Raw genomic sequence first — 26,864 nt, 5'->3', positions numbered from 1 at the left:
GATACATCGGGGGCTTATCTACAGCATTACAGAATGCTGTAGATAAGCCCGATGCTGGTGGGCTTAGCACAACTTCGATTTTGGGGGTAACAGGTTCCCTTAAACACATGTCGGCAAACGAGGGGGTGTCATTCTGTGACGTAATCGCGGGTGCACTGATGGGTTGCCATGACAGCTGCTCTTGATTATGATTGCACTGCTATATAATATAAAGTACAAGTGATCAGACGTTCGCTAAGACTTTTAAACACAGTAAAAAGTAAAACATTTTTTTTATAAATATGAAAAAAATAAAACGATAAGTTCAAATAGCCCTCCCTCTTGCTCCATTAAAAATAAAACAAAAAAACATACTTGGGATTGCTGCGTTTGTAAAAGTCAGATCTATTAAAATAGAAGAGAACTTAATCCGATTGGTAAACGGCGTAACGAGAAAAACATTGAAATGCCAGAATTACCGTACATTTTTGGGCTGCCGCTACATTGCAATGATATGCAGTAAGAGGATATCAAAACATCCCATCTACCCCAAATTGGTATCAGTAAAAACATCAGCTCAGAGAGCAATAAATAAGTCCTCACTCTGCCCCATACTGCAATAAATGAAAAAAATACAGGTCTCGGAAAATGACGACACAAGCAATATTTTTTTATGTTATAGTCTATGGGGCTGTTCACAAGTCTGAGTATTTTTTGGATGGTCTGCACAAAATTAAACAGATCCGATTTTTATTAGTGTCTCGAATCAATCTCATCAATGCAAGTAAACACAAGTTTACAGGTTCATGGAAAAAAAAAAAAAAAAGAAAAAAAAAAAATCAGACACCACCACACTTTCTTCCTAGTTTTAACCCCTATCTGACCTTGGACGGGATAGTACGTCCAAGGTCAGATCCCCTGCTTTGATGCAGGGCTCCGCGGTGAGCCCGCACCAAAGCCGGGACATGTCAGCTGTTTTGAACAGCTGACATGTGCCCGTAATAGGCGCGGGCAGAATCGCGATCTGCCCGCACCTATTAACTAGTTAAATGCCGCTGTCAAACGCGGCCGGAAATGACGTCATCGCTGACCCCCGTCACATGATCGGGGGTCGGCGATGCGTCTCCATTGTAACCATAGAGGTCCTTGAGACCTCTATGGTTACTGATCGCCGGTGGCTGTGAGCGCCACCCTGTGGTCGGCGCTCACAGCACACCTCCATTTCTGCTACATAGCAGCGATCAGCAGATCGCTGCTATGTAGCAGAGGCGATCGAGTTGTGCCTGCTTCTAGCCTCCCATGGAGGCTATTGAAGCATGGCAAAAGTAAAAAAAAAAAAAGTTGAAAAAAAATGTTAAAAAAATAAAAAAAATATAAAAGTTTAAATCACCCCCCTTTCGCCCCAATCAAAATAAATCAATAAAAAAAATATCAAATCTACACATATTTGGTATCGCCGCGCTCAGAATCGCCCGATCTATCAATTAAAAAAAAAGCATTAACCTGATCGCTAAACAGTGTAGCGGGAAAAAAATTCGAAACACCAGAATTACGTTTTTTTGGTTGCCGCGACATTGCATTTAAATGTAATAACGGGCGATCAAAAGAACGTATCTGCACTAAAATGCTATCATTAAAAACGTCATCTCGGCACGCAAAAAATAAGCCCTCAACCGACCCCAGATCATGAAAAATGGAGACGCTACGAGTATCGGAAAATGGCGCAATTTTTAATTTTTTTTTTTTAGCAAAGTTTGGAATTTTTTTTCACCACTTAGTTAAAAAATAACCTAGTCATGTTAGGTGTCTACGAACTCGTACTGACCTGGAGAATCATAATGGCAGGTCAGTTTTAGCATTTAGTGAACCTAGCAAAAAAGCCAAACAAAAAACAAGTGTGGGATTGCACTTTTTTTGCAATTTCACCGCACTTGGAATTTTTTTTCCCGTTTTCTAGTACACGACATGCTAAAACCAATGATGTCGTTCAAAAGTACAACTCGTCCCGCAAAAAATAAGCCCTCACATGGCCAAATTGACGGAAAAATAAAAAAGTTATGGCTCTGGGAAGGAGGGGAGTGAAAAACGAACACGGAAAAATGAAAAATCCCATGGTCATGAAGGGGTTAATTGTGCCTTTTAAAAATGTAAGGTTGTTTGATAGTTGAAGAAACTACAGTAGGTGCAGGAAATGCTGTAAGTGATGACAAGCAGTGCAAGTCAGGGTTCAATATTGGATCACATTAATCCAGGAAACAATTCAATGCAGCACAATTTGCTGTAATTACATGTAGCATAGAGCATGCAGGCAAACTGTGCCTGGGGCTTCTTACGAAACAATTATGGAAAAAGTGTCTTCATCTTATTAAAACGCAGCGGGAAAAAAAGGAGGAAGAATACCGAACAACAGGATTTTTGGTTGCTTACCGTAAAATCTGTTTCTCGGAGCCTTCATTGGGGGACACAGGAACCATGGGTGTATGCTGCTGCCACTAGGAGGCTGACACTATGCAAATAAAAAAAGTTAGCTCCTCCTCTGCAGTATACACCCTACCGACAGGAAGTAGGATATTCAGTTAGTGAGAAAGCAGTAGGAGAAGCAACGTGTAAAAGAGAAAGAATGATAATAATATAATAATAATAAACTTTATCTACATAGCGCCAACAAATTCTACGGCGCTCCATAGATTAACAGTTTCAAACACTCAGAGTGTTCAAATAACTCAAACGTAAACAGTAAACAGAGCTGTTCAACTTGGGAGGGAGCTGTGTCCCCCAATGAAGGCTCCGAGAAACAGATTTTACGGTAAGCAACCAAAAATCCTGTTTTCTCTATCGCCTTTCATTGGGGGACACAGGAACCATGGGACGTCCCAAAGCAGTCCCTGGGGTGGGAAAAACAGACTTCCATCAGGTTCGAGGACTCACCACTGCTGCCTGCAGGATCCTTCTGCCCAGGCTGGAGTCCGCCGTAGTTCGGCGAAACGTGTGGATGGAAGACCAGGTTGACGCTTGCAAAGCCATCAGCGATAACCCCATGACGTACCGCACTGGAAGCGCCGACTGCCCGGGTAGAGTGAGCCTTATCTCAGGAGGCACTCTTGTTCTTGACCCGGTAAGCTTCCAAAATTGCCGTTCTGATAGAGCGAGCAATAGTCGCCTTGGAAGCCGGCAGGCCTCTACGCACGTCATCAGGGATGGCGAAAAGAGAATCCATCATTCGGAAAGCGGCTGTGCTAGCCAGGGAGAGTCTTACTGCCCTGACGAAACCCAGCCTGTTCAACGATCACCCCAGAGGATGAGTCGGAGCTGGACAAAAGGAAAGGTATAACGATGTCCTCGTTGAGGTGGAAAGATGAAAAGCACCTCGAGAAAGGAAGGAAGGCAGAGGTCTGCGACCACCTTGTCCTGGTTTAAAATCAAGAAAGGAGGTCGGCAAGAAATGGCCGCCAACTCAAAAACGCGGCGGATCGAAGAGATGGACCTGGGAAAAGCCACCTTCCGAGATAGAACTGACAGGGAAAACTCCCTGAGAGGCTATATAGGGGGAACCCCTAAGCACAACCAATCCAACCTTTAAATCCCATGAATCCAGAGGCCCTGTACGGAGGGACAGCGTGGGCTACTCATTGAAGGGAGGTCTTGACCTGTGGCTGAGAAGATAACGTCTTCTTAAAGGGAAGAAGAGCGCAGGAACCTGGCCCTATAGGGAACTGAGAGCAAAGCCCGAATCCCGTCCTGCCTGAAGGAAAACCAAATGGAAGGCAGGGAAAAGGGACATAGGTGAAAAGCGGTTGGACTCGCATCAACGAAAGTAAGCCTTCCAGGTACGATAGTAGATCCTGAAAGAAGACGAAGGCTTCCCAGCCTGGACTATAGAGTGACCCATCTGGGCCGAAAGGCCGGACGCTCTTAGAACTGTGGAGTCCACAGCCACACCGTTAAACTGGGCGACCGATAATTCGGGTGACAGATCGAACCCTGAGACAGCAGATCGGGTCTGCCTGGAAGACACCAGGAGTGTCCGCGAGAGGACTGACGATGTCTGCAAATTAGGACCTCCTAGACCAATCTGGGACGATCAGAATGACCGGCACCCATCCAGCCTTGATCTTTTTCAACAGCTTGGAAAGCAAGGGAAGGCGTGGAAACCAATAGGGGAGCCCGAACTGCGACCGAGGAATGGCCAGAGTGTCAACACCACTGTGAGAGAAACACGGGACCCTGGGCACCTCCTGTTCAATCGGGACACCATGAGGACCACCTCTGGAGTCCCCCATCGAAGAGCAATCTGATAGGAAACCTCCTGAAGTACCATTCCCCTGCCGCGAGGCCCTCGCGGCCGAGGAAGTCGGCGGCCTAAATGTCCACGCCGGGGACATGCACTGCGGAGCTCACCAGGACCGTTGCCTCTGTCCAAAGGAGGATCCTGGAATCTCGGCCGAGGCCAGAGAACGCCGAGTCCACCCGTGGTGGTAGACATATGCCACTGCTGTGTCATTGTCTGTCTGGATTTGAATTGGCAGGCTGCTGAGAATCCTTACCCAGTGAAGGAAAGACAGATAGATGATCCGGGACTCGAGGACATTGATCGACAAAGAGGGCTCCTGCGCCGACCAACAACCCTGAAAGAACAGGAGACAAAGCCCCGCGCCTCCGCGAGCGGACGGCGTCCGTCGTCACCACCTGCCAGGGAACTGGAAGGAAGGATATGCTGTGAAGGATCTACTCTGGGATAAGAGAAGTGACCTCGGCCACCAGTCGAGGAACCATTTGACCTGGGAGAAGGCCGGATCGGACGATGCAGGGAGAAGACAGACCTGTCTCCTGCGATAAATTAGCCTGCTGAAGAAGTCTTGAAAGAAACGGGTGAAGGGACAATTGCTTCCGATGTTGCAACCAAACCTCCTTAGGGCCTTTAAGGCCCATCGGAAAGGAGGGGAGCCGAGAACCCTGGAGCAAGCGAACTTCCTGACAAAGGAGGGATATCCTGTCCTCGGGAAGGAAGACTCTGGTCCGACAAGTGTCGAGGAACATGCCCGGAGATACGAGGCGCTGAACAAGACGGAACTTCTTCCTGTTGACGAGCCACCCGCAACGGTTAGAATGTCGGGAAAGATGGATAGACTTTCGGGAGCCTGAAACCTTAATTCCTGAGCCTCCATGAAAGTGATTACTGAACGAGGGAATATCATCCTGAAGTGTCTCCGACGAAACTTCCTGTTCAGCAAATGGAGATCCGGACTGGGACGAACCTTGTCGTCCTCTGTCAGTACAGAAAGATTCGAAGAGAAGCCTGTGAACCGTTGAACCGCTCCTGTTCTGGGACGGGAACGTTTACCCCAGATTTAAGGAGGGAAACAATGGCTGTAAAGAAACCCGGGACTAGAGCGGGGTCTCTTGGAGGTTGGGATTTGAAGAAAACGATCCCAGGACTGAGATGAAGATGAGAGATGAGATGAAGATTTTGTATCTAGAGGATACAAGTGCCCTGGCCCATGCGCCCTCTACTGAGGAGACCCAGACGTCCCTGAGGAACAGGAGACGGTTGCCCAGCCTGAGAAACGGGCTGGGGTCTGGTCGTGGGTCATGCCTAGGTAGAACCTCCAGTCCTGGACCTGGAGAATCCACCTTAGGAGTAGCGGGCACGCCAGGAAAGAGTGAGTCGAAGAATACCTTCTTCTCTTAACGTGCCTGTGGCCTCTGCTGTTGCGAAGAGGAATCTGATGCCGCAAAACTACGAAAAAGGTCAAAAAGACTGAAGTAGCCGCCTGAGGGGAAGTAGGCGAGGTCTGGAGAAGGGGACTGGTGCCGCCAGTGGCGTCCTTAATAAATTTGGTCCAGCTTGGAATCGAAAGGACGTGAACCCTGAAAAGGCAGGCTCGTAAGGGACTTCTTTGATGACTCTTGAGCCAAACAGTGCGACAGCTGGCAACAACATTACTGGGCGCCTGTGCGGCAGAAGACGCGACGTCCAGGGAACAAATTATTCCCCGGCGTGAGTATTCTGGGAGGCAAGTTCCGCCAGCCGACCTGATGGAGCTCCAGCTTGAATGCCCCAACGGAGTTGTTTAGCCCCTCGGATACAGACTTCGAAACCCAAGTGAAAGCCAAAGCTGGGCATTGGGATGATGCGGCAGTTTTGAAAACCGACTTCACGAAGGATTCCATGATCCTATCGATGGAATCTTTCAGAGCCGCCCACCGGACAGCGTAAGGACTGTGTTGGTGGCAAGTTTAGCAGCCGACAGATCCACAGGGGGAGAGGTCGTTCTCTAACGCCTCTCATTCCGGTTGGCAATGAGATCCGGAGGAAAGAGATATGAGACTCCAAGACGCTTGTCTCTTTGAGAACGTCTGGTCGAATTCGCTCTTTCTCTGGACAGAAGCTCCTTGAATTCAGGATGAGGAGCAAATACCTTGGGAGGTAGCTTAGACCGTCTAAACGAAACCGCCTGATCTGCGGGTTTCGTAGAGGAATCTTTGATGCCACAGGTCTGATTGGTCGCTCCAATGAGGCTTTGAACCATATCCCTCATGTTAGCGATTTGGTTCGAATCCGGCCCCAAATTATCCTCCGAAGGCGTATCAGAGAAAGCCTCGCCTGACTCAGGGGAGGAGGATCGGGAGGACGCCGACTGCAGAGGAGGACCGAGTGTCGAGATGGAGCGAGAAGAGGACTCAGACTGGCATTCCTGTCTGGACCTTTTGCAGCTAGCCTTGGAGGGCTTGGACGGAGCTTCCAGCGACCCGGTGGCTACTGCGTGGGTCTGCAGGGGTAACCGATCCAGCACGGACACCAGGGTTGAGACACCCGTGTTAGATTGGCCACCGATTAAGACAGAGAGGAGGCCCAGCCTGGGATGGGGGTATCACTCTCGGGCGGATCGGCCGGAGGATTCTGGGCGGTGGGCACAATCGGGTTGCTGCAGGAGTAGGAAGGGTTGCTGCAGGAGTAGGAAGACGAGAATGGCCCCCTTTTTTGCCCGAGTGGTTAGGGGGCAGGGGGGGGGGTGGGGGCAGAGGGGAGTGTCAGTCTGCAGAGCAGAGCTACTCACGGTAGACGAAAAACGGGATCCGGAGGACGCTGTTCGGCTTGATAGGATGGGCCTCCGGTAAGAAGTCGTCTTTTAGGCAGGAGGGTGATATGGGCTCCTGCCGCAAATTGGCCGATCTGTGGATGTGACAGCGGTATGGGCTCCTGAGATGTGGCGACGGATGTCTGTGGAGTAAAGGAGTCCCAAGATGGCGCCAGTGGGCGGAAAGAAGGCGGGCCGCAGTGAAAATGTCGGGCGGGAGAAAAGCCCGCCCGATGAGAGAAGAAAGGGGGCGGAGTCCGGCACCGGAAGTAGGCCCAGGCAAAAGCCGGGGCCTAAATTAGCGATCGGTGACCGGCATGGAAGGGCCGCAGCGGTGAACAGTGCGCCGCAGAAGGCGATAGGTGAGCGGCCGCCTACAGCGGCGGGAGTAGCGCAGCCGCAGGTCCAAAGCGGTGTGGCGGTCTGGCAAGCCGCCACGCTAAGGGAGGATGCGCGGCGCTGTAAGCGGCCAGAGGGACGCAACTGCAGAGGGCCCGATTAGCGATGCGGCGGCCGGCAAAGCCGCCGCCGCGCTGAAAGGAAATGAACGGCCGCATACAGCGGCCGGAGCAGGGGAGCCACTGAGGGCCCCGCTGAAGCTGGGGCTGGGAAGTCTGCAGGACCCGAGACGGAAATGTCCCCCCCTGAGCAAGGCCACGCAGATAGCGTGCCCGGACAAGAAGCGGCGCGGTGGTCCGTAAAGGCAGCCGTGCCGGAACAGGGGACAGGGAGGCCGCATCCACGGAAGCGGCGCGGCTGAAAAGAGATGCGATTCGCATCAGAAAACCCCTTAAATAGGAACCCCCTTTTTAGGATCCAGGGAAGCCACAGGGTGGGGAGGGAAAATACTCACCTAAACATCCCCCGCCGGTACTAACCTGGAAGGAATGAGACGTCCACGGAGCTGATGGACGTCCTCGTCTCCTCCGACCGACAGGCTCTGGTGGGCGAGTGGGTGGGGGACGGAGCCAGGACCGGACTTCTGAGCACGCTTGTGTGCTAGGATCTTGGTCCTGGAGAGGGATCTATGAGGATACGGGGTGGCAGTACACGCCGTACTTATAGTCCGCATTGTGGGACTACAGGTGTGACTGTTCACCCTGTATCCCTCCGGAAAACCTGAAAGGAAACGACGCACATTGAGGTAGATAAGGGTCTAATGAAAGACCCGTGTCCACCTCCTACTGACACTAAGCTAAACTGAATATCCTACTTCCTGTCGGTAGGGTGTATACTGCAGAGGAGGAGCTAACTTTTTTATTTGCATAGTGTCAGCCTCCTAGTGGCAGCAGCATACACCCATGGTTCCTGTGTCCCCCAATGAAAGGCGATAGAGAAAAATAAACTGCCTTCTAAATGGTGACTAACACCGTCTGTGTTTGCCTAAGGTGAAAAACCCCTTTCCGAGCAAACTATTGTACCAATGCTGACAACATACTTACGTTAGCCTGCCTAGTTTGTCCCGTGTCTGATTAATATCCTTGTGTTTTCCATACAACCAATCTTCAAGTTGCTTCTTGCTTGGAAAATACCCCAACAGTGATGTTAACTCATCACTGTGTCTAGACTTTATTTTTCGAATATTTTCATCTTTTTCAGCCTAAATGACCAAGAGTGAAAAAAACACACCGAACAATATTTATTATAAGTAGAGAAAATAAAAAGTATGATGTGCAAGGCAAAAATCTCAAAGAAATCAGTAAATGCATATAGGGGTAACCAGGACTTTGGTTATTTTTTTGTATGGTGCTAAGAACTTATCAGGTAGTTTCTAACTACCTGCCTGTTCTGCCCGGCAAAGTTATCGGCAGACTCAGGTGGTGACTCTCCTACCTCCTTTGGCAACTCTTTCTCTCCTCTGCCCTATTTTATTCGGTGGTGTGCCGCTGCCAATGTCATGCCGATGATTGAAGGCCGGCTCCCTGCATTAGGTAGCGGGGAAGTCAGCTGTCAATCAGCATGACATGGGCAGTGACTCCCTGTCGACTGAGTAGTGTAGAAGGTGCTGCTCTATGGACACGATGTCACCAAAAGAGTGAGTCAGGAGTGGTCCGTGACCGTTGGGAGCCAGCATAGATTGTTGCTGGGCAGAACAGGCAGGAAGTTGGCCCCTTCTGGTAAGTTTTTAGCCCCATATGAAATAATAAGCAAAGTCCCGGATACCCTATTTTAAGAATACTTAATTCTAGGCTGAAAGCTCCTTTATGTATAACTTCAATTTTAGAGAACCTTCACCTTATCTTTCTTCAGCATGTCCATCTGTGTGCGAGTCATAGTATGCATGTTCATTTGTTCCATTTCCTGATCCAGCTTCCGGACAGTTCTGTCCAACTCAGACCTCTGATTCTGTAGCTGCAAGACTTCGGTTTTTAGGGCTTCCACATTGCAACTTCTTTCTGCACTTTCCAGCTCACGTTCCTGTGAAAAAGTAAGAGTCAAATTTACTTACCGTACATTAGCAATGTCAAACATCCATTATTAATAAGGTTTTGCTTCTTGCACTAACTCAATTTGCAAAGTACTAAAAAGGTATAAATATATATATATATATATATATATATATATATATATATATATATATATACATACACACACACACATACTAGATGGTGGCCCGATTCTAATGCATCGAGTATTCTAGAAAATGCATGTCCACGCAGTGTATTGCCCAGCCACGTAGTATATTGCCCAGCCACGTAGTATATTGCTCAGCCACGTAGTATATTGTCCAGTCACGTAGTATATTGGCCATGCATGTAGAAAAGCCGCGGAGACACCATCACGTGTTTCTCAACGCAAGCAATAAATAGCCAGGTCTTTCACCGGGAAGGAACAACCACGGGAAGGGCAGCATCCAAAAAGGAAAACCACCTATGCCAAAACATGGTATCCATCCACAGACAGTTGTTTCGGGGTATTTGCCCCTCATCAGTGTGGAGTAGGAAACTGGCTATTAGGAGAAGTGCCTGGTAAAAGGACTATAAACATTAGGATGAATGACCTCGGGGAGATCAAAACATCCAATACCGCGGAGACACCATCACGTGTTTCTCAATGCAGTGATCCAGAACACTGCTCCCATCCCTTATGGGAAATATGCAAACGCATGTAGAAAAGCCGCGGAGACACCATCACGTGTTTCTCAACGCAAGCAATAAATAGCCAGGTCTGTGGATGGATACCATGTTTTGGCATAGGTGGTTTTCCTTTTTGGATGCTGCCCTTCCCGTGGTTGTTCCTTCCCGGTGAAAGACCTGGCTATTTATTGCTTGCGTTGAGAAACACGTGATGGTGTCTCCGCGGCTTTTCTACATGCATTTGCACGTAGTATATTGGCCAGTCACGGAGTATATTGCCAGTGACGTAGTATAAAGCACAGAGCCACGTAGTATATTGCACAGCGAAGTAGTATACAGCACAGAGCCACATAGTATATTGGCCAGTCACGTAGTATATTGCCCAGCCACGTAGTATATTGGCCAGTCACGTAGTATATTGCCCAGCCACGTTTGTCACAGGTTAAAAAATAAAAAAAAATAAACATATACTCACCTTTCCGAGGGCCCATTGTAGTCCACGGCAGCTTCCAGGATCGCTCCCTGCACACGCCGTACCCGGCATATAAGACGACCCTTAACTTTTGAGATGATTTTCAGGGGTTAAAAAGTCATCTTATACGCCGGAAAATACGATACGTAATGTTACGTTGTTAAACACACGTTTATTTCATTTGTGTATATTGGAACACAAAAAAAGAGGAAAAAAAGGCAAATTGGACATATTTTCACACAAAACCACAAAAATCGTTCCAAAATTGTGGGTAAATAACTTTCTTTCAAGCATGTGATGCTTATTCAAACTAAACTGTGGCAAGTAACAGGTGTCAGCAAGTTAGTTAATAAAAGTTAATAGCATTATCAACGTGCCCGCCACTGTACTTAAAGAGCGGCACCTTGAAGAACATGAACTTGATTTCTTGCGAGAGTTACTAGGTTTTAATCATACAGGTGTGCTGATGAGGCTAAACTTTCAGCGGCAACTGTAAACATGCCCCAGCAGCTTGACAGCGGGCTCAGCAGTGCATTAGTGGCCTTAAACAACATCACTGGAATCAAAGTCACTACACCATGCTGCTCTCATGTTACATAGCAAAATTCTGTTGACAGATTCCCTTTAAAGGATGTACACTGTAAAAAAGTGTCATTTCGGAGTGTGTTTCATTCATTTGCAGGCAATAATCTTTCAAGCTAACTCATATTTATGTCTCAAGAAATAAATTTTGTTAAAATTGGGTGGGTGGGGAGCAGTACAGCAAAGTTGTGCTGTGTCACATTGTTAAAAAAAAAGTTTAAATACGTCATTTAAAAAAAAAAAAAAAAAAGTAAAATCATTTCCCAAAATATGATATACCGGTAATCTGTAAAAATATAAAATATCACATATTTGGTATTATCATGTCCATAATATCATGCACTTGCACTTGATCATTATTTATCCCACACAGTGAATGCCGCAAAAAAATAAATTCGCAAAAGCAATGACAGAACTGAGGTTTTGGTAATCCTACCTCACAAAAAAAATAAATTAAAAAGTGATCAAAAAGATGTACGTATCTCAAAATGGTACCAATAAACACTACAGCTTTTTCCCCAAATAAGCAAACTCTCCTACAGCTCCATAAACGAAAAACTGAAAAACTTATGACTCTCCGAAAAAAAAATACCGTACATACTCTAGTATAAGCAGAGTTTTTCAGCACATTTTTCTGTGCAGAAAAAGCCCCCCTTGGCTTATACTCGAGTCATTGTCCCAGAAGACGGCGGGGGAGGGTGAGCAGCAGGTCACAGGAGACAGGAGTTGGCTGCTGTGGCTAACTCCTGTGCCTGCTGCTAAAGAGAAATTAATATTCACTGCGCTGGCAATGAATATTCATTTCTTTTACAGCACACACAGTGTCAGCGGCAGTTTCCGGCTTCCAGCAGCGGCCGGGGCTATCACGGGTGCGCGCTCCTTAAGCGTTATGAATATTCAACTGTCTCCACTCCCATAGGCGTGGAGAGAGATGAATATTCATTGGCTCAATGAGCAGGGACACGTGATCGCTCGGCCGCAGGAGATGCTGGCACCAGGAAAAAATACTGTGAGGGCGCGCAGGGACGGTAAGTTGGATGTTTTTTTTTATGCTTTTCTCATGGGGGCCATGCCAATAAGGACAGAGATGAGGAACCATGCATACAAGGATAGGGATGAGATGGCCATGCATACAAGGATGGGGATGAGGGACCATGCATACAAGGATGGGGATGAGGGACCATGCATACAAGGATGGAGATGAGGGGACCATGCATACATAAATGGGGATGAGGGGTTCATGCTTACAAAGATGGGGATGAAGGGACCATGCATACAAGGATGGGGATGAGGAACCATACATACAAGGATAGGGATGAGGAGGCCATGCATATAAGGATGGGGATGAGGAACCAAACATACAAGGATAGGGATGAGGAGGCCATGGATACCAGGATGGGGATGAGGAACCATGCATACAAGGATAGGGATGAGGAGGCCATGGATACCAGGATGGGGATGAGGAACCATTCATACAAGGATAGGGATGAGGAAACATGCATACCAGGATAAGTATGAGATGGCCTTGCATACAAGAATGGGGATGAGGAGACCATGCATACATGAATGGGGATGAGGGGACCATGCATACAAGGATGGGGATGAGGGGAACATGCATACAAGGATGGGGATGAGGGGAACATGCATACAAGGATGGGGATGAGAGGGTCATGCTTACAAAGATGGCGATGAGGAAACCATGCATACAAGGATGGGGATGAGGGGAACATGCATGCAAGGATGGGAATGAGGAAACCATGCATACAAGGATAGGGATGAGGAGGCCATGGATACCAGGATAGGGATGAGGAACCATGCATACCAGGATAAGTATGATATGGCCATGCATACAAGAATGGGGATGAGGGGGCCACGCATCCAAGGATGGGGATGAGGGGGGCTTGCATACAAGGATGGGGATGAGGGGGCCAAGCATTCAATGATGGGATGAGGAACCATGCATACAATGATGGGGATGAGGGAGCCATGCATACAAGGATGGGGATGAGGGGGCCATGCATACAAGGATGGGGATGAGGTTGCCATGCATACAAGGATCGGGATGAGGGGGCCATGCATACCAGGATGGGGATAAGGGGACCATGCATACAAGGATAGGGAGGACCAGGCCATGCATACAAGGATGAGGATGACAGGGCCTGCATACAAGCATAGAGATGAGGAACCATGAATACCAGGGTTATACACTACTATCACAGAGAATATAACAAGCATATAGCTCCTGACAGAGAACTGAGAGCCATAATTATAAGACCTAATGTGTATGCTGCAAGCTGGTGAATTATAGCTGTATCTCTTCAGAAGCTGAGAGAGAGGGGGAGGTAGGTGAACAACTAACTGCTGTATAATATTCAATCGGCTGTAGAGAGTTGACTGATAAGAGTTAACTACTCTCTTGGAATGGAACTACTGTGCATTGGATGCCGGTGTTTGAGGGCCAAGGCACTGGAAACCAGTCGTAAAAGATAAAAGCTCTCATTGCAGGAGAATGACATCAGATAGAAAAAGTAGGTAGATTGCACTTGCTTATTTTCATGCTATCTATTTCATGTAAGTTAAAGGGAACCTGTCACCTGAATTTGGCGGGACCGGTTTTCGGTCATATGGGCGGAGTTTTCGGGTGTTTGATTCACCCCTTCCTTACCCGCTGGCTGCATGCTGGCCGCAATATTGGATTGAAGTTGATTCTCTGTCCTCCGTAGTACACGTCTGTGCAAGGCAATCTTGTCTTGCGCTTGCACAGTATGCTTTGCCCAACTGCGGGCAAAGCCGAAAAGCATTAGTGCGCATGCGCCGGCGCACTATGTCCCGGAACACAGCAAAATAGTTCCGGGACATAGTGCGCCGGCGCATGCGCGCTAATGATTTTCGGCTTTGCCCACAGTTGGGCAAAGCATACTACGCATGCGCAAGGCAAGATTGCCTTGCGCAGACGTGTACTACGGAGGACAGAGAATGAACTTCAATCCAATATTGCAGCCAGCGGGTAAGGAAAGGGTGAATCAAACACCCGAAAACTCCGCTCATATGACCGAAAACCGGTCCCGCCAAATTCAGGTGTCAGGTTCCCTTTAAGAATTTGAGAATACTTTGTTTGATGTATTCCATCTGTAACATGATGTATCTTACTTCTGATTAGATGTATACATAATATCTACAGGGTTTAATTCAGTCTATAAGTGCCAAGTTACGTTTATTCGCACTTTTTCTGTAAGAGTTGTAAAACACAAAAAAGTATATTGGGTATTGTCAATAACGTATTGACTTGAAAAGTTAATACATCAATTAAAGTGAATAATAAATTGTTAAAACATGCTGAATTGTTGTTCATTTTGTTCATTTCACCTCTAAAAAATAAAGTAATGAAAAAGTCAGAAAATCGGACTACTGAAAACAGCAGAAAATTGGAAAACGGGTAGCTCTCAGATTATGGCGACATAAAAACTATTTTTTTTAAAACATTATATTTATTGTACAAAAGTAGTGAATCATAAATATAACTACCGTATATACTCGAGTATAAGCCGAGATTTTCAGCCCAAATTTTTGGGCTGAAAGTGCCCCTCTCGGCTTATACTCGAGTCACGGTAGCGGTGGGGTCGGCAGGTGAGGGGGAGAGGGCGCTGAGGCATATTTACCTAGTCCCGGCGATCCTGGCGCTGTCCCTGCCGTCCCACGGTATTCGGGTGCCGCACCTCTTCCCCTGTTCAGCGGTCACGTGGGACCGCTCATTAGAAAAATGAATATGGACTCCACTCCCATAGGAGTGGAGCCGCATATTCATTTCTCTAATCAGCGGTAACGGTGACCGCTGATAGAGGAAGAGGCTGCGGCACCGGAGACCAGCTGTCCGGGAGAAGGAGCAGGAAGCCGGGAGCAGGTAAGTATGTCATATTTACCTGTCCCCGTTCCACACGCCGGGCGCCGCTCCATCTTCCCGGCGTCTCTCCGCTCTGACTGTGCAGGTCAGAGGGCGCGATGACGCATATAGTGTGCGCGGCGCCCTCTGCCTGATCAGTCAGTGCAGAGAGACGCCGGGACGAGACGCCGGGAGCTGCAAGCAATAGAGGTGAGTATGGCATTTTTTTATTTTATTGCAGCAGCAGCAGCGATGGCACAGCTTTCTATGGTACATCAATGGGGCAAGAATGAACGGTGCAGAGCACTATATGGCACAGCTATGGGGCAATAATGAACGGTGCAGAGCACTATATGGCACAGCTATGGGGCAATAATGAACGGTGCAGAGCATTGCATATGGGGCACAGCTTTATATGGAGCATCTATGGGGCAATAATGAACTGTATGGAGCATTATATGGGGCTTCTGATTCAAAATGGATATTCAAAAACACTTAACCTACTGATGTCTCAATTAATTTTACTTTTATTGGTATCTATTTTTATTTTTGACCTTAACCGGTAGCTGCTCCATTTTCCACACTAGGCTTATACTCAAGTCAATAAGTTTTCCCAGTTTTTTGTGGCAAAATTAGGGGGGGGTCGGCTTATACTCGGGACGGCTTATACTCGAGTATATACGGTATATAAATTTGGTAACGCCATAATTATGCTGACTTGCAGAATAAAATTAACACTTCACTAAGAATGTGAATGACAGAAAATTTAAATCATCAATAATAACAAAAAAAACAGAACTGTAGTTATTTTTGTTTTTCTCCCTATAAAAAGACTATAAAAATTTTGTAATAAGTTAAACGTACTCCAAAATTCAGTCACGGATAGCTCAATCATACACAAAAAAGCCCTAAATTGGCAGGTCTTTCAAGGAGTATTCCCATTTCCAAGATCCTATCTCAATATGTAGTAGGCATAATAATAATTTTAGCAAATACCTTCAATTAGAAATGCAGTATAGTTTACCTGATTCTCTATGTCTCTTTCCTCATGTGCAGTCACTGCAGGACCTTAGTTATCCATGGTTATGACTACTAGCAACTAGCTGTCACTATATCAGTAGTTGTAACCACCTAAAGTCCTGTAATGCCTGAACATGAGGAAAGAGAAAGCGAATCAGGAAAACTATACTACATTTCTATTTGTAGGTATTTGCTATTATTATTACTCCTACTACATATTGGAATACGATCTTGGAGATGGGAAAACCCCTTTAAGGTGTCAGTTCAATCACATACTTAACTTATGTTGGAAAACCAAGATACAACTCACCGTCTTTACTAGTTCCTCATCAAGTTCTTGTAGTCTGTCTGAGGAGCCTTCAAGCTGTTGGAGCTCTAACTTAATGCTCTTTAGATCGGCTTGTTTTTTGGTTTGCATGGTAACTTTTAGCTCAATTGTACGTTCAAGCCCAGTCTTCTTGTCTCTTATTTCATCAATTTGTCTCTGCTTCATTCTTTCCTTATCTGAAAATTCTTTCTTCATTGCAAAAAAAAACAAAACAATAACATTAGCATGCCGTAAAGTCTGCATTGATGTCTAATACACAAACACTTTTGATTTAGATCACCACTTCAGCGTTTTGGTATTTTTTTATTTTACAGCTGGAGTGGTATCATTAATGTAAGTTACTTGCCCTTAGTAATATATTTACCAGCCACCATCTTCATCATCGGCGCCGCTCCAGTAGTCTTCTGCAGTTTGTGATCTGCTGTAACGTCGTCTTCTGCAGTTTGTGATCTGCTGTAACGTCTTGCAGTGTTTGCTGTGTGAGCCGGAGGTCACTTCTCAATGGAAGACAGAGGCTTTCATAGACTTACATTTAGAGCTTCTGAGTGCCCTATGGTCAGTCAGTAGCTGCGGTTACAAGATGGTGTAGCAGGACCAGAGAAGTGCCAAGAACAGAAGACGGTGGCTGGTAAGAATATTACTGGGCATAGGAAACAAGGATTAGTGATACCACTCCAGCACAGAAATAAAAATCACTGGAGTGGTGCTTTAATACATGTGTGTTTTCAAGTAATAGTGAAATAGGGTATCTTAATTTCATAAAGAACACTTCCTAGTAACTTCTTGCTAAGGAAAGAATGTAATGAATCTACTGTCTCGGCATTGTATTCCTTACCATTGTTAGCTTGACATCTGCTTCATCCTTTTCTTGTCTGTCTTTCATTAGCCTCTGGAAGCTAGTTATCTGTCTGCTGTTTAATGGAGTATGCTCAAATCCATCAAATTCTAATTGCAAGGCTAAAGCCTTAATAATGGAGTCTCGAGATCTGATCTGTTGTTGATGTTGGTCGGCCTCCATTTGCAGACGTCCTGAATATTAAGAATAATAACATTAATTACACTGGATCAAAATAGGAAGGGCTTTTACCACATATTTTTTAAACTGATGTTTGTCATGAAAATATTTCTAAACATTTCTAAAAATTAAGTTTACTTTTACACTATTTGTAGACTTACTTTGACATCATGTAGTAATTTAACTGAGGTTTGCAGAGTTATACATAAATTTTAGTCATCCAAATTTGCCTAAGTATAAAAGTTTCTAACTGCAGTTTGCTAAGTTTATTATGTACTAGATAAAGCCCTAATATGCCTTAAAGGGAACCTGAAAGGTCCCCCAGGCCCCACAAATCACTAGCAATTGTAGATTTCTTTAGAAATTCCCTGCGTATTAAGCCCTTTATAGTATTTGACACATTAACAGATCTTTAGAAAAAGTATAACTGAAGTCCGTTTTTTAATGTGCAACTCAACATGTTATCGTGGACATGATAACATGATTTGTAAGAACCAGTGTGATCGCCATCTTGCTATCGATCCTGCGCATGAGCGTGACTTTCTTTCCCACCGGTCATTGTGCATCTGAAGCTGGGTGTACTGTACTCTCTCTCACTTCAGAGGCACACTGCGCATGTCCAGAAGCAGAGAAGAAGCCCGAAGTCAATGGAGGAACCGAAGATCAATCATCTTCTTTGCCTCTGGACATTCGCAGTGTGCCTCTAAAGTGAGGAAGAGTACACTAAGCGCAATAGACCTGTGGGAAAGAAAGTTGCGCACATGGACAAGTTTTGCAGAGAGATGCCGATGAAGCAGGCTCTTGCGAATCAGGTTATCACGTCAACAGGTGCATGATAACATCCTGAGTGGAACGACTAGTCTGGGAAAATTAAAGCCCCATTGACTAGTCAAAAGGTTAATTTGCATATTAAAAACGGACTTTAGAGGGAGGGGCAGGGAGGTGAGCAGCTAATTGCTGCATGGAAATCAATGTACTGGAGAAAGCTGGCTGGGATGTTAAGAGTTAACCCCTCTCCTGAAATGTAACTACTGCCACCCTCAGCCAGGTACTGAAGGTCCTGCTCCATGGAAACAAGCTATACACTATAAAATCTCTCATTGCAGGAGAATGACAGCAGATAGACAGCATGAAAATATGCAAGTTTGCAATTGACTTGCTTTTTCTAACTAATTAAAGCAATTACAGAGCTTGAGAGCACAACTTTAATATCAATAGGAACCTTCTAGTTCTGTTCACATATAAGTGCAGGACTGGTTACATTTATGCATATCAGAATTGTGTCTAGCAAGTAGCTGGGTATGGTACCTGTAGGTCAATCATAAATCGACCGACATATTGTTTTGAGGTGAAACATTAAAAAGAATAGTCAAAAACCTTGCTGCACCAGCAGTTCTCCTTTTTCTCTGTTAAATCTTTGATAGTCTTTAACTAATCTATCAACTTCACGCTGGTAATCATTCAGTTTGCGCTCCTTCTCTTTCACAGTCCTCTGATGATTTTGATACATCTCATTTAGTTCCTCATCACTTCCTTGGAAGACCTAAAATGACAACAGTTGTCACCAAACAGTCATACACGCTAAGAAGTAACACAATGTTTACAAATTTGAAAATGTATGCATCCTTAAAGGGAAGCCACCAACAGAAAATGACACTGTTCAAATTAGGTATTTGTGGTAAATGTATTTTTGAAATATTTCTGCCATTTTTTTTATTTTTCATATCCCAATCTGTATTAAAAATAACCAAATGCTCTTTCAATTTTCACACTATAGCTATTTTAGACATCCTGTTTCAAGAAACAACACATGTAAGTAGCCTCAATGAACAGACACGGTCGCTATTTTGAGCTGAAGCATAAACATGTGCAACAAAGTCATTATGAAGGGGAAGGGGCAGCTATGACATTGTCTATTGTGAATGGTGTATCCTGTGTTATAAGCAGTGTTTAGCGGTATTACTCGTCATTATAATCCTGCCTTTTATAATAAAGAAACTTTTCCTGAAAAAAAAGTATGAATCTAAAAAAAGCCTCAATAGCCAATGTGAAAATTTCAAGATTAGTATTGCTTTTTGATAAGTATTGAGCTTTGAAAAAATAAGCTTGAAAGTGGCGTTTTGTCCTCATGTCCCATCAGGCGCTAGCCTACTACCGTTACATTGACGAAATTTTAATCATCTGGATAGGGTCTGAGCAACAGCTAAAGACATTACATGAACAGTTAAATCAATTTCATCCCACCATCAACTTGACATTCGACTAGTCCTGAACTGAAATTTTTTTTTTGGACTCCATCACTAAAGCTCAAGAGCAATGAAATAGAGACATCCCTTTACCAGAAGCCAATCCACTGCCCAACATACCATAAATGGGGGTGTTTCCATCTAAAACACATAAAAAAATATTGTCTACAGCCAAGCCATCAGGGACAAATTGGATATGTTACAACCCTATGGATAGAAACAAACACCTTGGTGGTCCCAGAAAGACCTTTTTGAATCAGGTCTACCCATCCAAGAACAATTGAAAACCAGATTACAAGAGCCACCAGAATATCAATGAATCACCTCCTACATTACAAAGCTAAAGAAGAAAGCAAACAGGTGCCTCTACTAGTCACATGTAATCCACATATGGAGGTGCTATGGGGAGGTGCACGGAAATTACAACCTTTACTACAAAAAGATGCCCAATTACAATCCATATTTCCAGACCCCCCACTACTGTGTTCCAGTCAGCCGCCAAATCTAAGAAGCCTCAGTCAGAAACTCCCTGTCCTCTCCAACAGCTAAAGGAACCCTTCCCTGAAAGCTGAAAGAATGTAAGACCTGTCCATTTATAATGACCACGGACAAGATAGAAAGATCCCTAACTCACATCAGGACTACAAGATCCCAGGTACTTTCAGCTACATCACATCTAATTGTCTGTCTGTATGTAGGGAAGACGGGGTAAAAACTTAGAACAAGGATGAATTCTCATCACCACAAAATAAAAGAAAAAATAATACAGTAGATCTACTTGTGGCCAAACATTTTTGTGTCCCTAATCACAGCACCATGGACATGAAATTATTATTATTATTATTATTATTATTAAAAGGTAACTTCAAATCTCAGAGAGACAGAAGAGTCTGGGAGCATAAACATATGACAACCTTTGACACACTCCGTGCAGGAATGAATGTGTTGCATGGATTTATGTCTTTCTACATCAACTAAAGAATGTACTCTTCAGACTGTCGGGGGATCACAACCATGGACCAGACCTCAATCACAGGACAATAAAACTTCAACACACTTTATCTATGAACTGTTCCAATATTTACGGCCACAACTGTTTATCCCTCTCCCATAATGATAGCTCTGCTTCACGTCACTTGTCTTATCTATTGTATTATTTCTGTGTCCCGTTGTGCATAAATATGTGACTCTTCAGATTTTGTGTTACTCTATGCCTGATGAAGAGATCAGAGTAGTCTCGAAAGCTTGCAATTTGTTACCATCTTTTCAGTTAGCCATTAAAACGTATCTCTTGAGGACTCTCAAATCTTAAATATTTTTCTATCTACTGTCTAAAACGGTACAACGATATATGTTTCCTGCATGAAAATGCATGTAACAAAAACCCGATTTACTCAATAGATATTTTCTGATTATAGCTACTCTCTAAGATACATTTTACATAACTTTTGGATGAATGCTCGTTTAGATGACATACACTACCGTTCAAAAGTTTAGAGCCACCCAGACAATTTTGTGTTTTCCATGAAAACTCATACTTTTATTAATCAAATGATTTGCCAAATGAATTGAAAATCTAGTCCAGACATTGACAAGGTTCGAAAAAAAGATTTTTATTTGAAATAATAATTTTCTCCTTCAAACTTTGCTTTCGTCAAAGAATGCTACCTTTGCAGCAATTACAGCATTGCAGACCTTTGGCATTCTAGCAGTTAACTTGCTGAGGTAATCTGGAGAAATTTCACCCCATGCTTCCAGAAGCCCCTCCCACAAGTTGGTTTGGCTTGATGGGCACTTTTTGCGTACCATACTGTCAAGCTGCTCCCACAACAGCTCAATGGGGTTGAGATCTGGTGACTGCGCTGGCCACTCCATTACATATAGAATACCAGCTGCCTGCTTCTTCCCTAAATAGTTCTTGCATAATTTGGAGGTGCGCTTTGGGTCATTGTCCTGTTGTAGGATGAAATTAGCTCCAATCAAGCGCTGTCCACAGGGTATGGCAAGGCGTTTCAAAATGGAGTGATAACCTTCCTTAGTCAAAATCCCTTTTACCTTGTACAAAACTCCCACTTTACCAGCACCAAAGCAACCCCAAACCATCACATTGCCTCCACCCATGCTTGCCAGATGGCGTCAGGCACTCTTCCAGCATCTTCTCAGTTGTTCTGCGTCTCACAAATGTTCTTCTCTGTGATCCAAACACCTCAAACTTGGATTTGTCTGTCCATAACATGTTTTTCTAATCTTCCTTTGTCCAATGTCTGAGTTCTTTTGCCCATATTAATCTTTTCATTTTATTAGCCAGTCTCAGATATGGCTTTTTCTTTGCCACTCTGCCCTGAAGGCCAGCATCCCAGAGTCACGTCTTCACTGTAGACGTTGACACTGGCGTTTTGCATGTACTATTTATTGAAGCTGCCAGTTGAGGACCTGTGAGGCGTCGATTTCTTGTAAACTACAGACTCTAATGTACTTGTCTTGTTGATCAGTTGTGCAGCGGTGCCTCACACTTCTCTTTCTACTCTGGTTAGAGCCTGTTTGTGCTCTCCTCTGAAGGGAGTAGTACACACCGTTGTAGGAAATTTTCAGTTTTTTCTTGCATGGAATAGCCTTCATTTCTAAGAACAAGAATAGACTGTTGAGTTTCACATGAAAGTTCTTTTTTTCTGGCCATTTTGAGAGTTTAAAGGAACCAACAAATGTAATGCTCCAGATTCTCAACTAGCTCAAAGGAAGGTCAGGTTTATAGGTTCTCTAATCAGCCAAACTGATTTCAGCGGTGCTAACATACTTGCACAAGGATTTTCAAGGGTATTCTAACCATCCATTAGCCTTCTTACACAGAAAGCAAACACAAAGTACCATGAGAACATTGGAGTGATGGTTGTTGGAAATGGGCTTCTACACACCTATGAAGATATTGCATTACAAACAAGACGTCTGCTGCTAGAATAGTCATTTACCACATTAACAATGTATAGAGTGTATTTCTGAATCATTTAATGTTATCTTCATTGGAAAAAACTGTGCTTTTCTTTCAAAAATAAGGAAATTTCTAAATGGCCCTAAACTTTGGAACGGTAGTGTACATCTATATTTGTGCATAACCCCTTTAAAAACTCTTAAATCAGAGTTTATAAATTCTGGAATTTGAAAGACATGTTTAATTAGTGACATTCTCTTTAAGAGGTGGTAGAGTATAATGTGCCAGTGATAAATATCATATTGTAAGACCTTCTCAATTTTCTCCTCAAGGTCTTGATTATCTTTTTCCATAGTTCTTTTCCGGCTTTCCAAAGATTTGATGTCGTTGTCAAACTTCATTACTTTCGAGAGGCTTCTCTGAATGTCAGACAGATTACTCTAAAATGAAACAATTTATAAGAACTTAAAAAATTATACATGAAAAAGACAATTTTTAGGATATTTTCCTTTCTAGTGTTTGCATTATGAAGCCCTCTTAGTGATAATCAAACATTTTTCGCAATAAATATTATTCCATGTATGTACAAAGTGTCCCGAGACCCCTTTTTCTATGAGACAGTAAACATAACCCATCTGCAAACCAAGTGAAGTGACTACAAATGTGTACGTTAATAACTTTTATTATTGATCAGCTAAGGCAATTTTCACTTTATTAGGCTACGTTCACATTTGCATTCTGCCGGGCGCATGGGGGTGCATGGACATGCGTTTGCATGCGTTTTGCGATGCATGCATTTTTTTTGCCGCAAGCGTTAGGGCGCAGAGGACGCAGCAAGATGCATTTTTTTTGCGTCCAAAATTCGGCAAAAAAGGACGCATGCGTCGCAAAACTATGCGTTTTAGTGTGCGTTTTTGTTTGCGTTGTGCGTTGCGTCACCGACGCAACATCGCACAACGCAAATGTGAACGTAGCCTTACAAACACAAATCATTGGTCATTTCATAGAGTTTTGAAGACACGCATTACCCCATTTGCCCACAGTAACCAATCATGTTACTGCTTTCATTAAAATGAAAAAATGCCCTTGGAGAGTGCGAGCTGGAAAATTATTGGTTTATATGTGCGACAACTCCACTAGGCATTGTATCTACTGGTTAGTTACAGCCAAATCATATATTCAAGAAAAAAAAATACATCAAGAATGTTGACTTTTATCACCTATGAATAAACCTCATTATCTCTCAATCAGGAAGACAAAAATATTGGTTCACCTCATGTAAGCAGTTAATTTTGAGGGAAGCATACACAATCACTTCTGTGTAATCTGAAATGGAGTGGTTAAAACCAAACAATCGAAAAACTGCAAGGTACCCAAAAGCTTTGAAAAAGTTTTCATTTTGACATGGACAATTCTGGGATGTCTGGAAATGCAGAAGTGTCACTGACTGTGACATACTGTGCGCCAAAAATATTAAGGCGTCTGACTGAATGGATTTCACCATATCGCAATTACATACTTTGAGAGGCTCCAGTTGGTTATCAATAGACTTCACATTTTCTCTGGAAGCTGCCAACTGTGTTTCTTTACTATGGAGGTGGTCTTGGATTTCCCGCGCTTTCTCCTTGTTCTGTTTAAGATACTTAAGTTCGGCTTGACATTCTTTCACCCGTTGGGCCTGTTTTAATCTGACTTGTCTCAAAGTTTCTAGGGCTTTAATGTACCTATAAAGCGGAATTAATTTCATTGTAATGTTTATAGTTTTCGCCATAATGCAATAATGAACTAAAAAGTACTATAACATATACCTGAAATATCAGCGCCAATGCTCACCAGAGTTACAAACAGCATTCTCATTTGATGCATACATGTATTGCTAGACAATAAATAATGGCTTGGAGCAACTGTAGAAAGGATGGGAAACCTCAGCAGGGACAGTGAGCAGACGTTTGTAGACTGATGAGGACCAGTGTCAAGCAGCTACATATGCATGCAAAGGGTGCCCAAACACTAGCTTAAAACTGGTGGTCTGTAAAGCAAGTTACAAAGCTGCATTGTGGGCTACTGATCTGGCTGGTTACACAACACTGTGTGTGGCTGCTGTTGGCTCAAGGCAGGGACCAATTTACTCAACCAACACAATAGTTGTGGCCCAGTCTGCTCCAGTGGGCTCCATTTTTTAGGTTCCCTGACCCGAGTGTCTAAACTGCGCGGCTTCTGTTAAAAAGTAATCTGCTCCCATGTGGACATCAAAATACCCTGCGGACAAACTACCATCCTGGGACAGTAGAGATAAAAGTAACCAACAAACTATCTGACCCAACTAAAACATATGGGACCAAATTCATTAGGGTTCTATAATTTTTTTTTTCAATTCTATTTCCTATATCCACTGTTCTATACAGCTTGATACCATATTTAAATTTTATGTGGTGGGGAAGCCAGTCTTGCTAGGCTGTGGCCTCCAAGTCCACTTGTGATTCGGACTTACCTAGCTTAGCTGGAATGAAGTTTGTATTTTTTTGTTAAACTCTATGCAGGGTCTGGGCTACAATTCAGATGTCTATGTCCATATCTGATGTGTTGTTTCGTTACTCTAATTACCCCACCTTCTTATCCCTCTTTTTTTTTCTTTCCCACACTCCCCTTTTCACAGGGACCCATGGATAACCTCAAGGTGTGTTCTTTCAATGTGAAAGGTTGAACCATGTCAACGTAATCAGATTCTCTATTCCTTATATAAGCAGAGACATTCACTCATCCTTCTGCAGGAAACAATTAAAGATCATATTCCTTACAGTAATGGCTATTTCTAGCCTATGTGCCATGGTATCATAGCTCCATGGCAGACTCCAAATTCAGAGCTGCCTCCATTGCAATTCATTAAGACACAGCACACTAGGTGTATGAGTCTATGCGAGATGGCAATAGAGTAAATCTAAGAAAGAGGTATCTACTATTTCAGAAACTCCTAGTAGTTGCTCAGGTTTATTTTCCTAACCAGGACCAAGCCAAATTTGCAGGTGAATGCTTTTATCGGGAGCCAGAAACATTTGCTGAGAGACTCCCCATATTTCTGGTAGGTGACTTCAAGTGTGAGATGAAGGTGGCACTTGATACATCTTAAAGAAAGTAGTCCCTGTCCTTTGGCGCAGTGAGAGTATTAACCGTTTAATCAGGTTTACCTAGTTGACGTCTGGAGGATTTTACAGCCTGTGGTCAAAGATTTTACATTTTTTCCCCATTTCATACCATTGATTGGGATCTTTTCCTTCTCACCCTCTTCTGGACAGCTGTTCTGGTGTGGGTATAGGGCCTATCGTACGTGCGGATTATGCTATTATCTGGATTACTGTATTGCTGGGAAAACCCACTAAGAGGAGTGGGCTCTTGAAATTGTATAACAATGTTCTGGCTGAAGTAGTTATTGGAAGACATTAGTGGGGAAATCTTTTACATGGCTACAATCCATCAAGAAGAGAAAGGGGTAATCTAGCGCTTAGATACCGTTTCTGATTCTTAGAGTATTTGTTGTCGTTTTTTCTTTTTTCACAAAATCAATAGTAAATGTGAAATTAAGAAAATTTGGAATATATATTATTAGAAAGACACACTTCTTTCTCATCCTGGACAGATCGTTCTTTCTCAAAATGTTTAATTACCACTATAGGTGAAGGCCGTTGGTGTTCATAATATTTTATGGGGAACTGTAACAGTTGTTTCCACACAACTTGTAGCAGAAAATCTGTGTCTGCCTCTAGATCCTCCTCTGATCAAAGAATCTTATGAAGTACAAAATTTCATCTCTCTCAGTAGCGGCAGAATCAGATTTCACCCATGAAATAAGATTAACCCCTTCATGACCTTGGGATTTTCCGTTTTTCCGTGTTCGTTTTTCACTCCCCTCCTTTCCAGAGCCATAACTTTTTTATTTTTCCGTCAATTTGGCCATGTGAGGGCTTACTTTTTGCAGGACGAGTTGTAATTTTGAACGACATAATTGGTTTTAGCATGTCGTGTACTAGAAAACGGGAAAAAAATTCCAAGTGCGGTGAAATTGCAAAAAAAGTGCAGTCCCACTCTTGTTTTTTGTTTGGCTTTTTTGCTAGGTTCACTAAATGCTAAAACTGACCTGCCATTATGATTCTCCAGGTCAGTACGAGTTCATAGACACCTAACATGACTAGGTTATTTTTTACCTAAGTGGTAAAAAAAAATTCCAAACTTTGCTAAAAAAAAACAAACAAAAAGTGTCATTTT

At 43.9% G+C, this 26,864-nt stretch overlaps 1 protein-coding gene across 2 annotated transcripts in view; it reads right to left on the bottom strand.

Moving 5' to 3' along the window:
- The window catches only part of RAD50 (RAD50 double strand break repair protein), a 214,321-nt gene that overhangs the window by 122,658 nt on the left and 64,799 nt on the right, over window positions 1–26,864 (bottom strand). For both annotated transcript variants that reach the window (XM_069763946.1, XM_069763947.1), the window contains exons 6-12: window positions 24,124–24,328; window positions 22,916–23,044; window positions 18,810–18,975; window positions 17,253–17,446; window positions 16,400–16,606; window positions 9,294–9,476; window positions 8,501–8,658 (exon numbers count right to left, since the gene is read on the bottom strand). In XM_069763946.1, the coding sequence (XP_069620047.1) occupies window positions 8,501–8,658; window positions 9,294–9,476; window positions 16,400–16,606; window positions 17,253–17,446; window positions 18,810–18,975; window positions 22,916–23,044; window positions 24,124–24,328 (1,242 nt within the window). The remainder of the gene's footprint in view (window positions 1–8,500; window positions 8,659–9,293; window positions 9,477–16,399; window positions 16,607–17,252; window positions 17,447–18,809; window positions 18,976–22,915; window positions 23,045–24,123; window positions 24,329–26,864) is intronic.

Source organism: Ranitomeya imitator, chromosome 4 (genome assembly GCF_032444005.1).
Source record: "Ranitomeya imitator isolate aRanImi1 chromosome 4, aRanImi1.pri, whole genome shotgun sequence".
Classification (NCBI taxonomy): Eukaryota; Metazoa; Chordata; class Amphibia; order Anura; family Dendrobatidae; genus Ranitomeya; species Ranitomeya imitator.
This window is presented reverse-complemented; position numbering and strand designations above follow the sequence as displayed.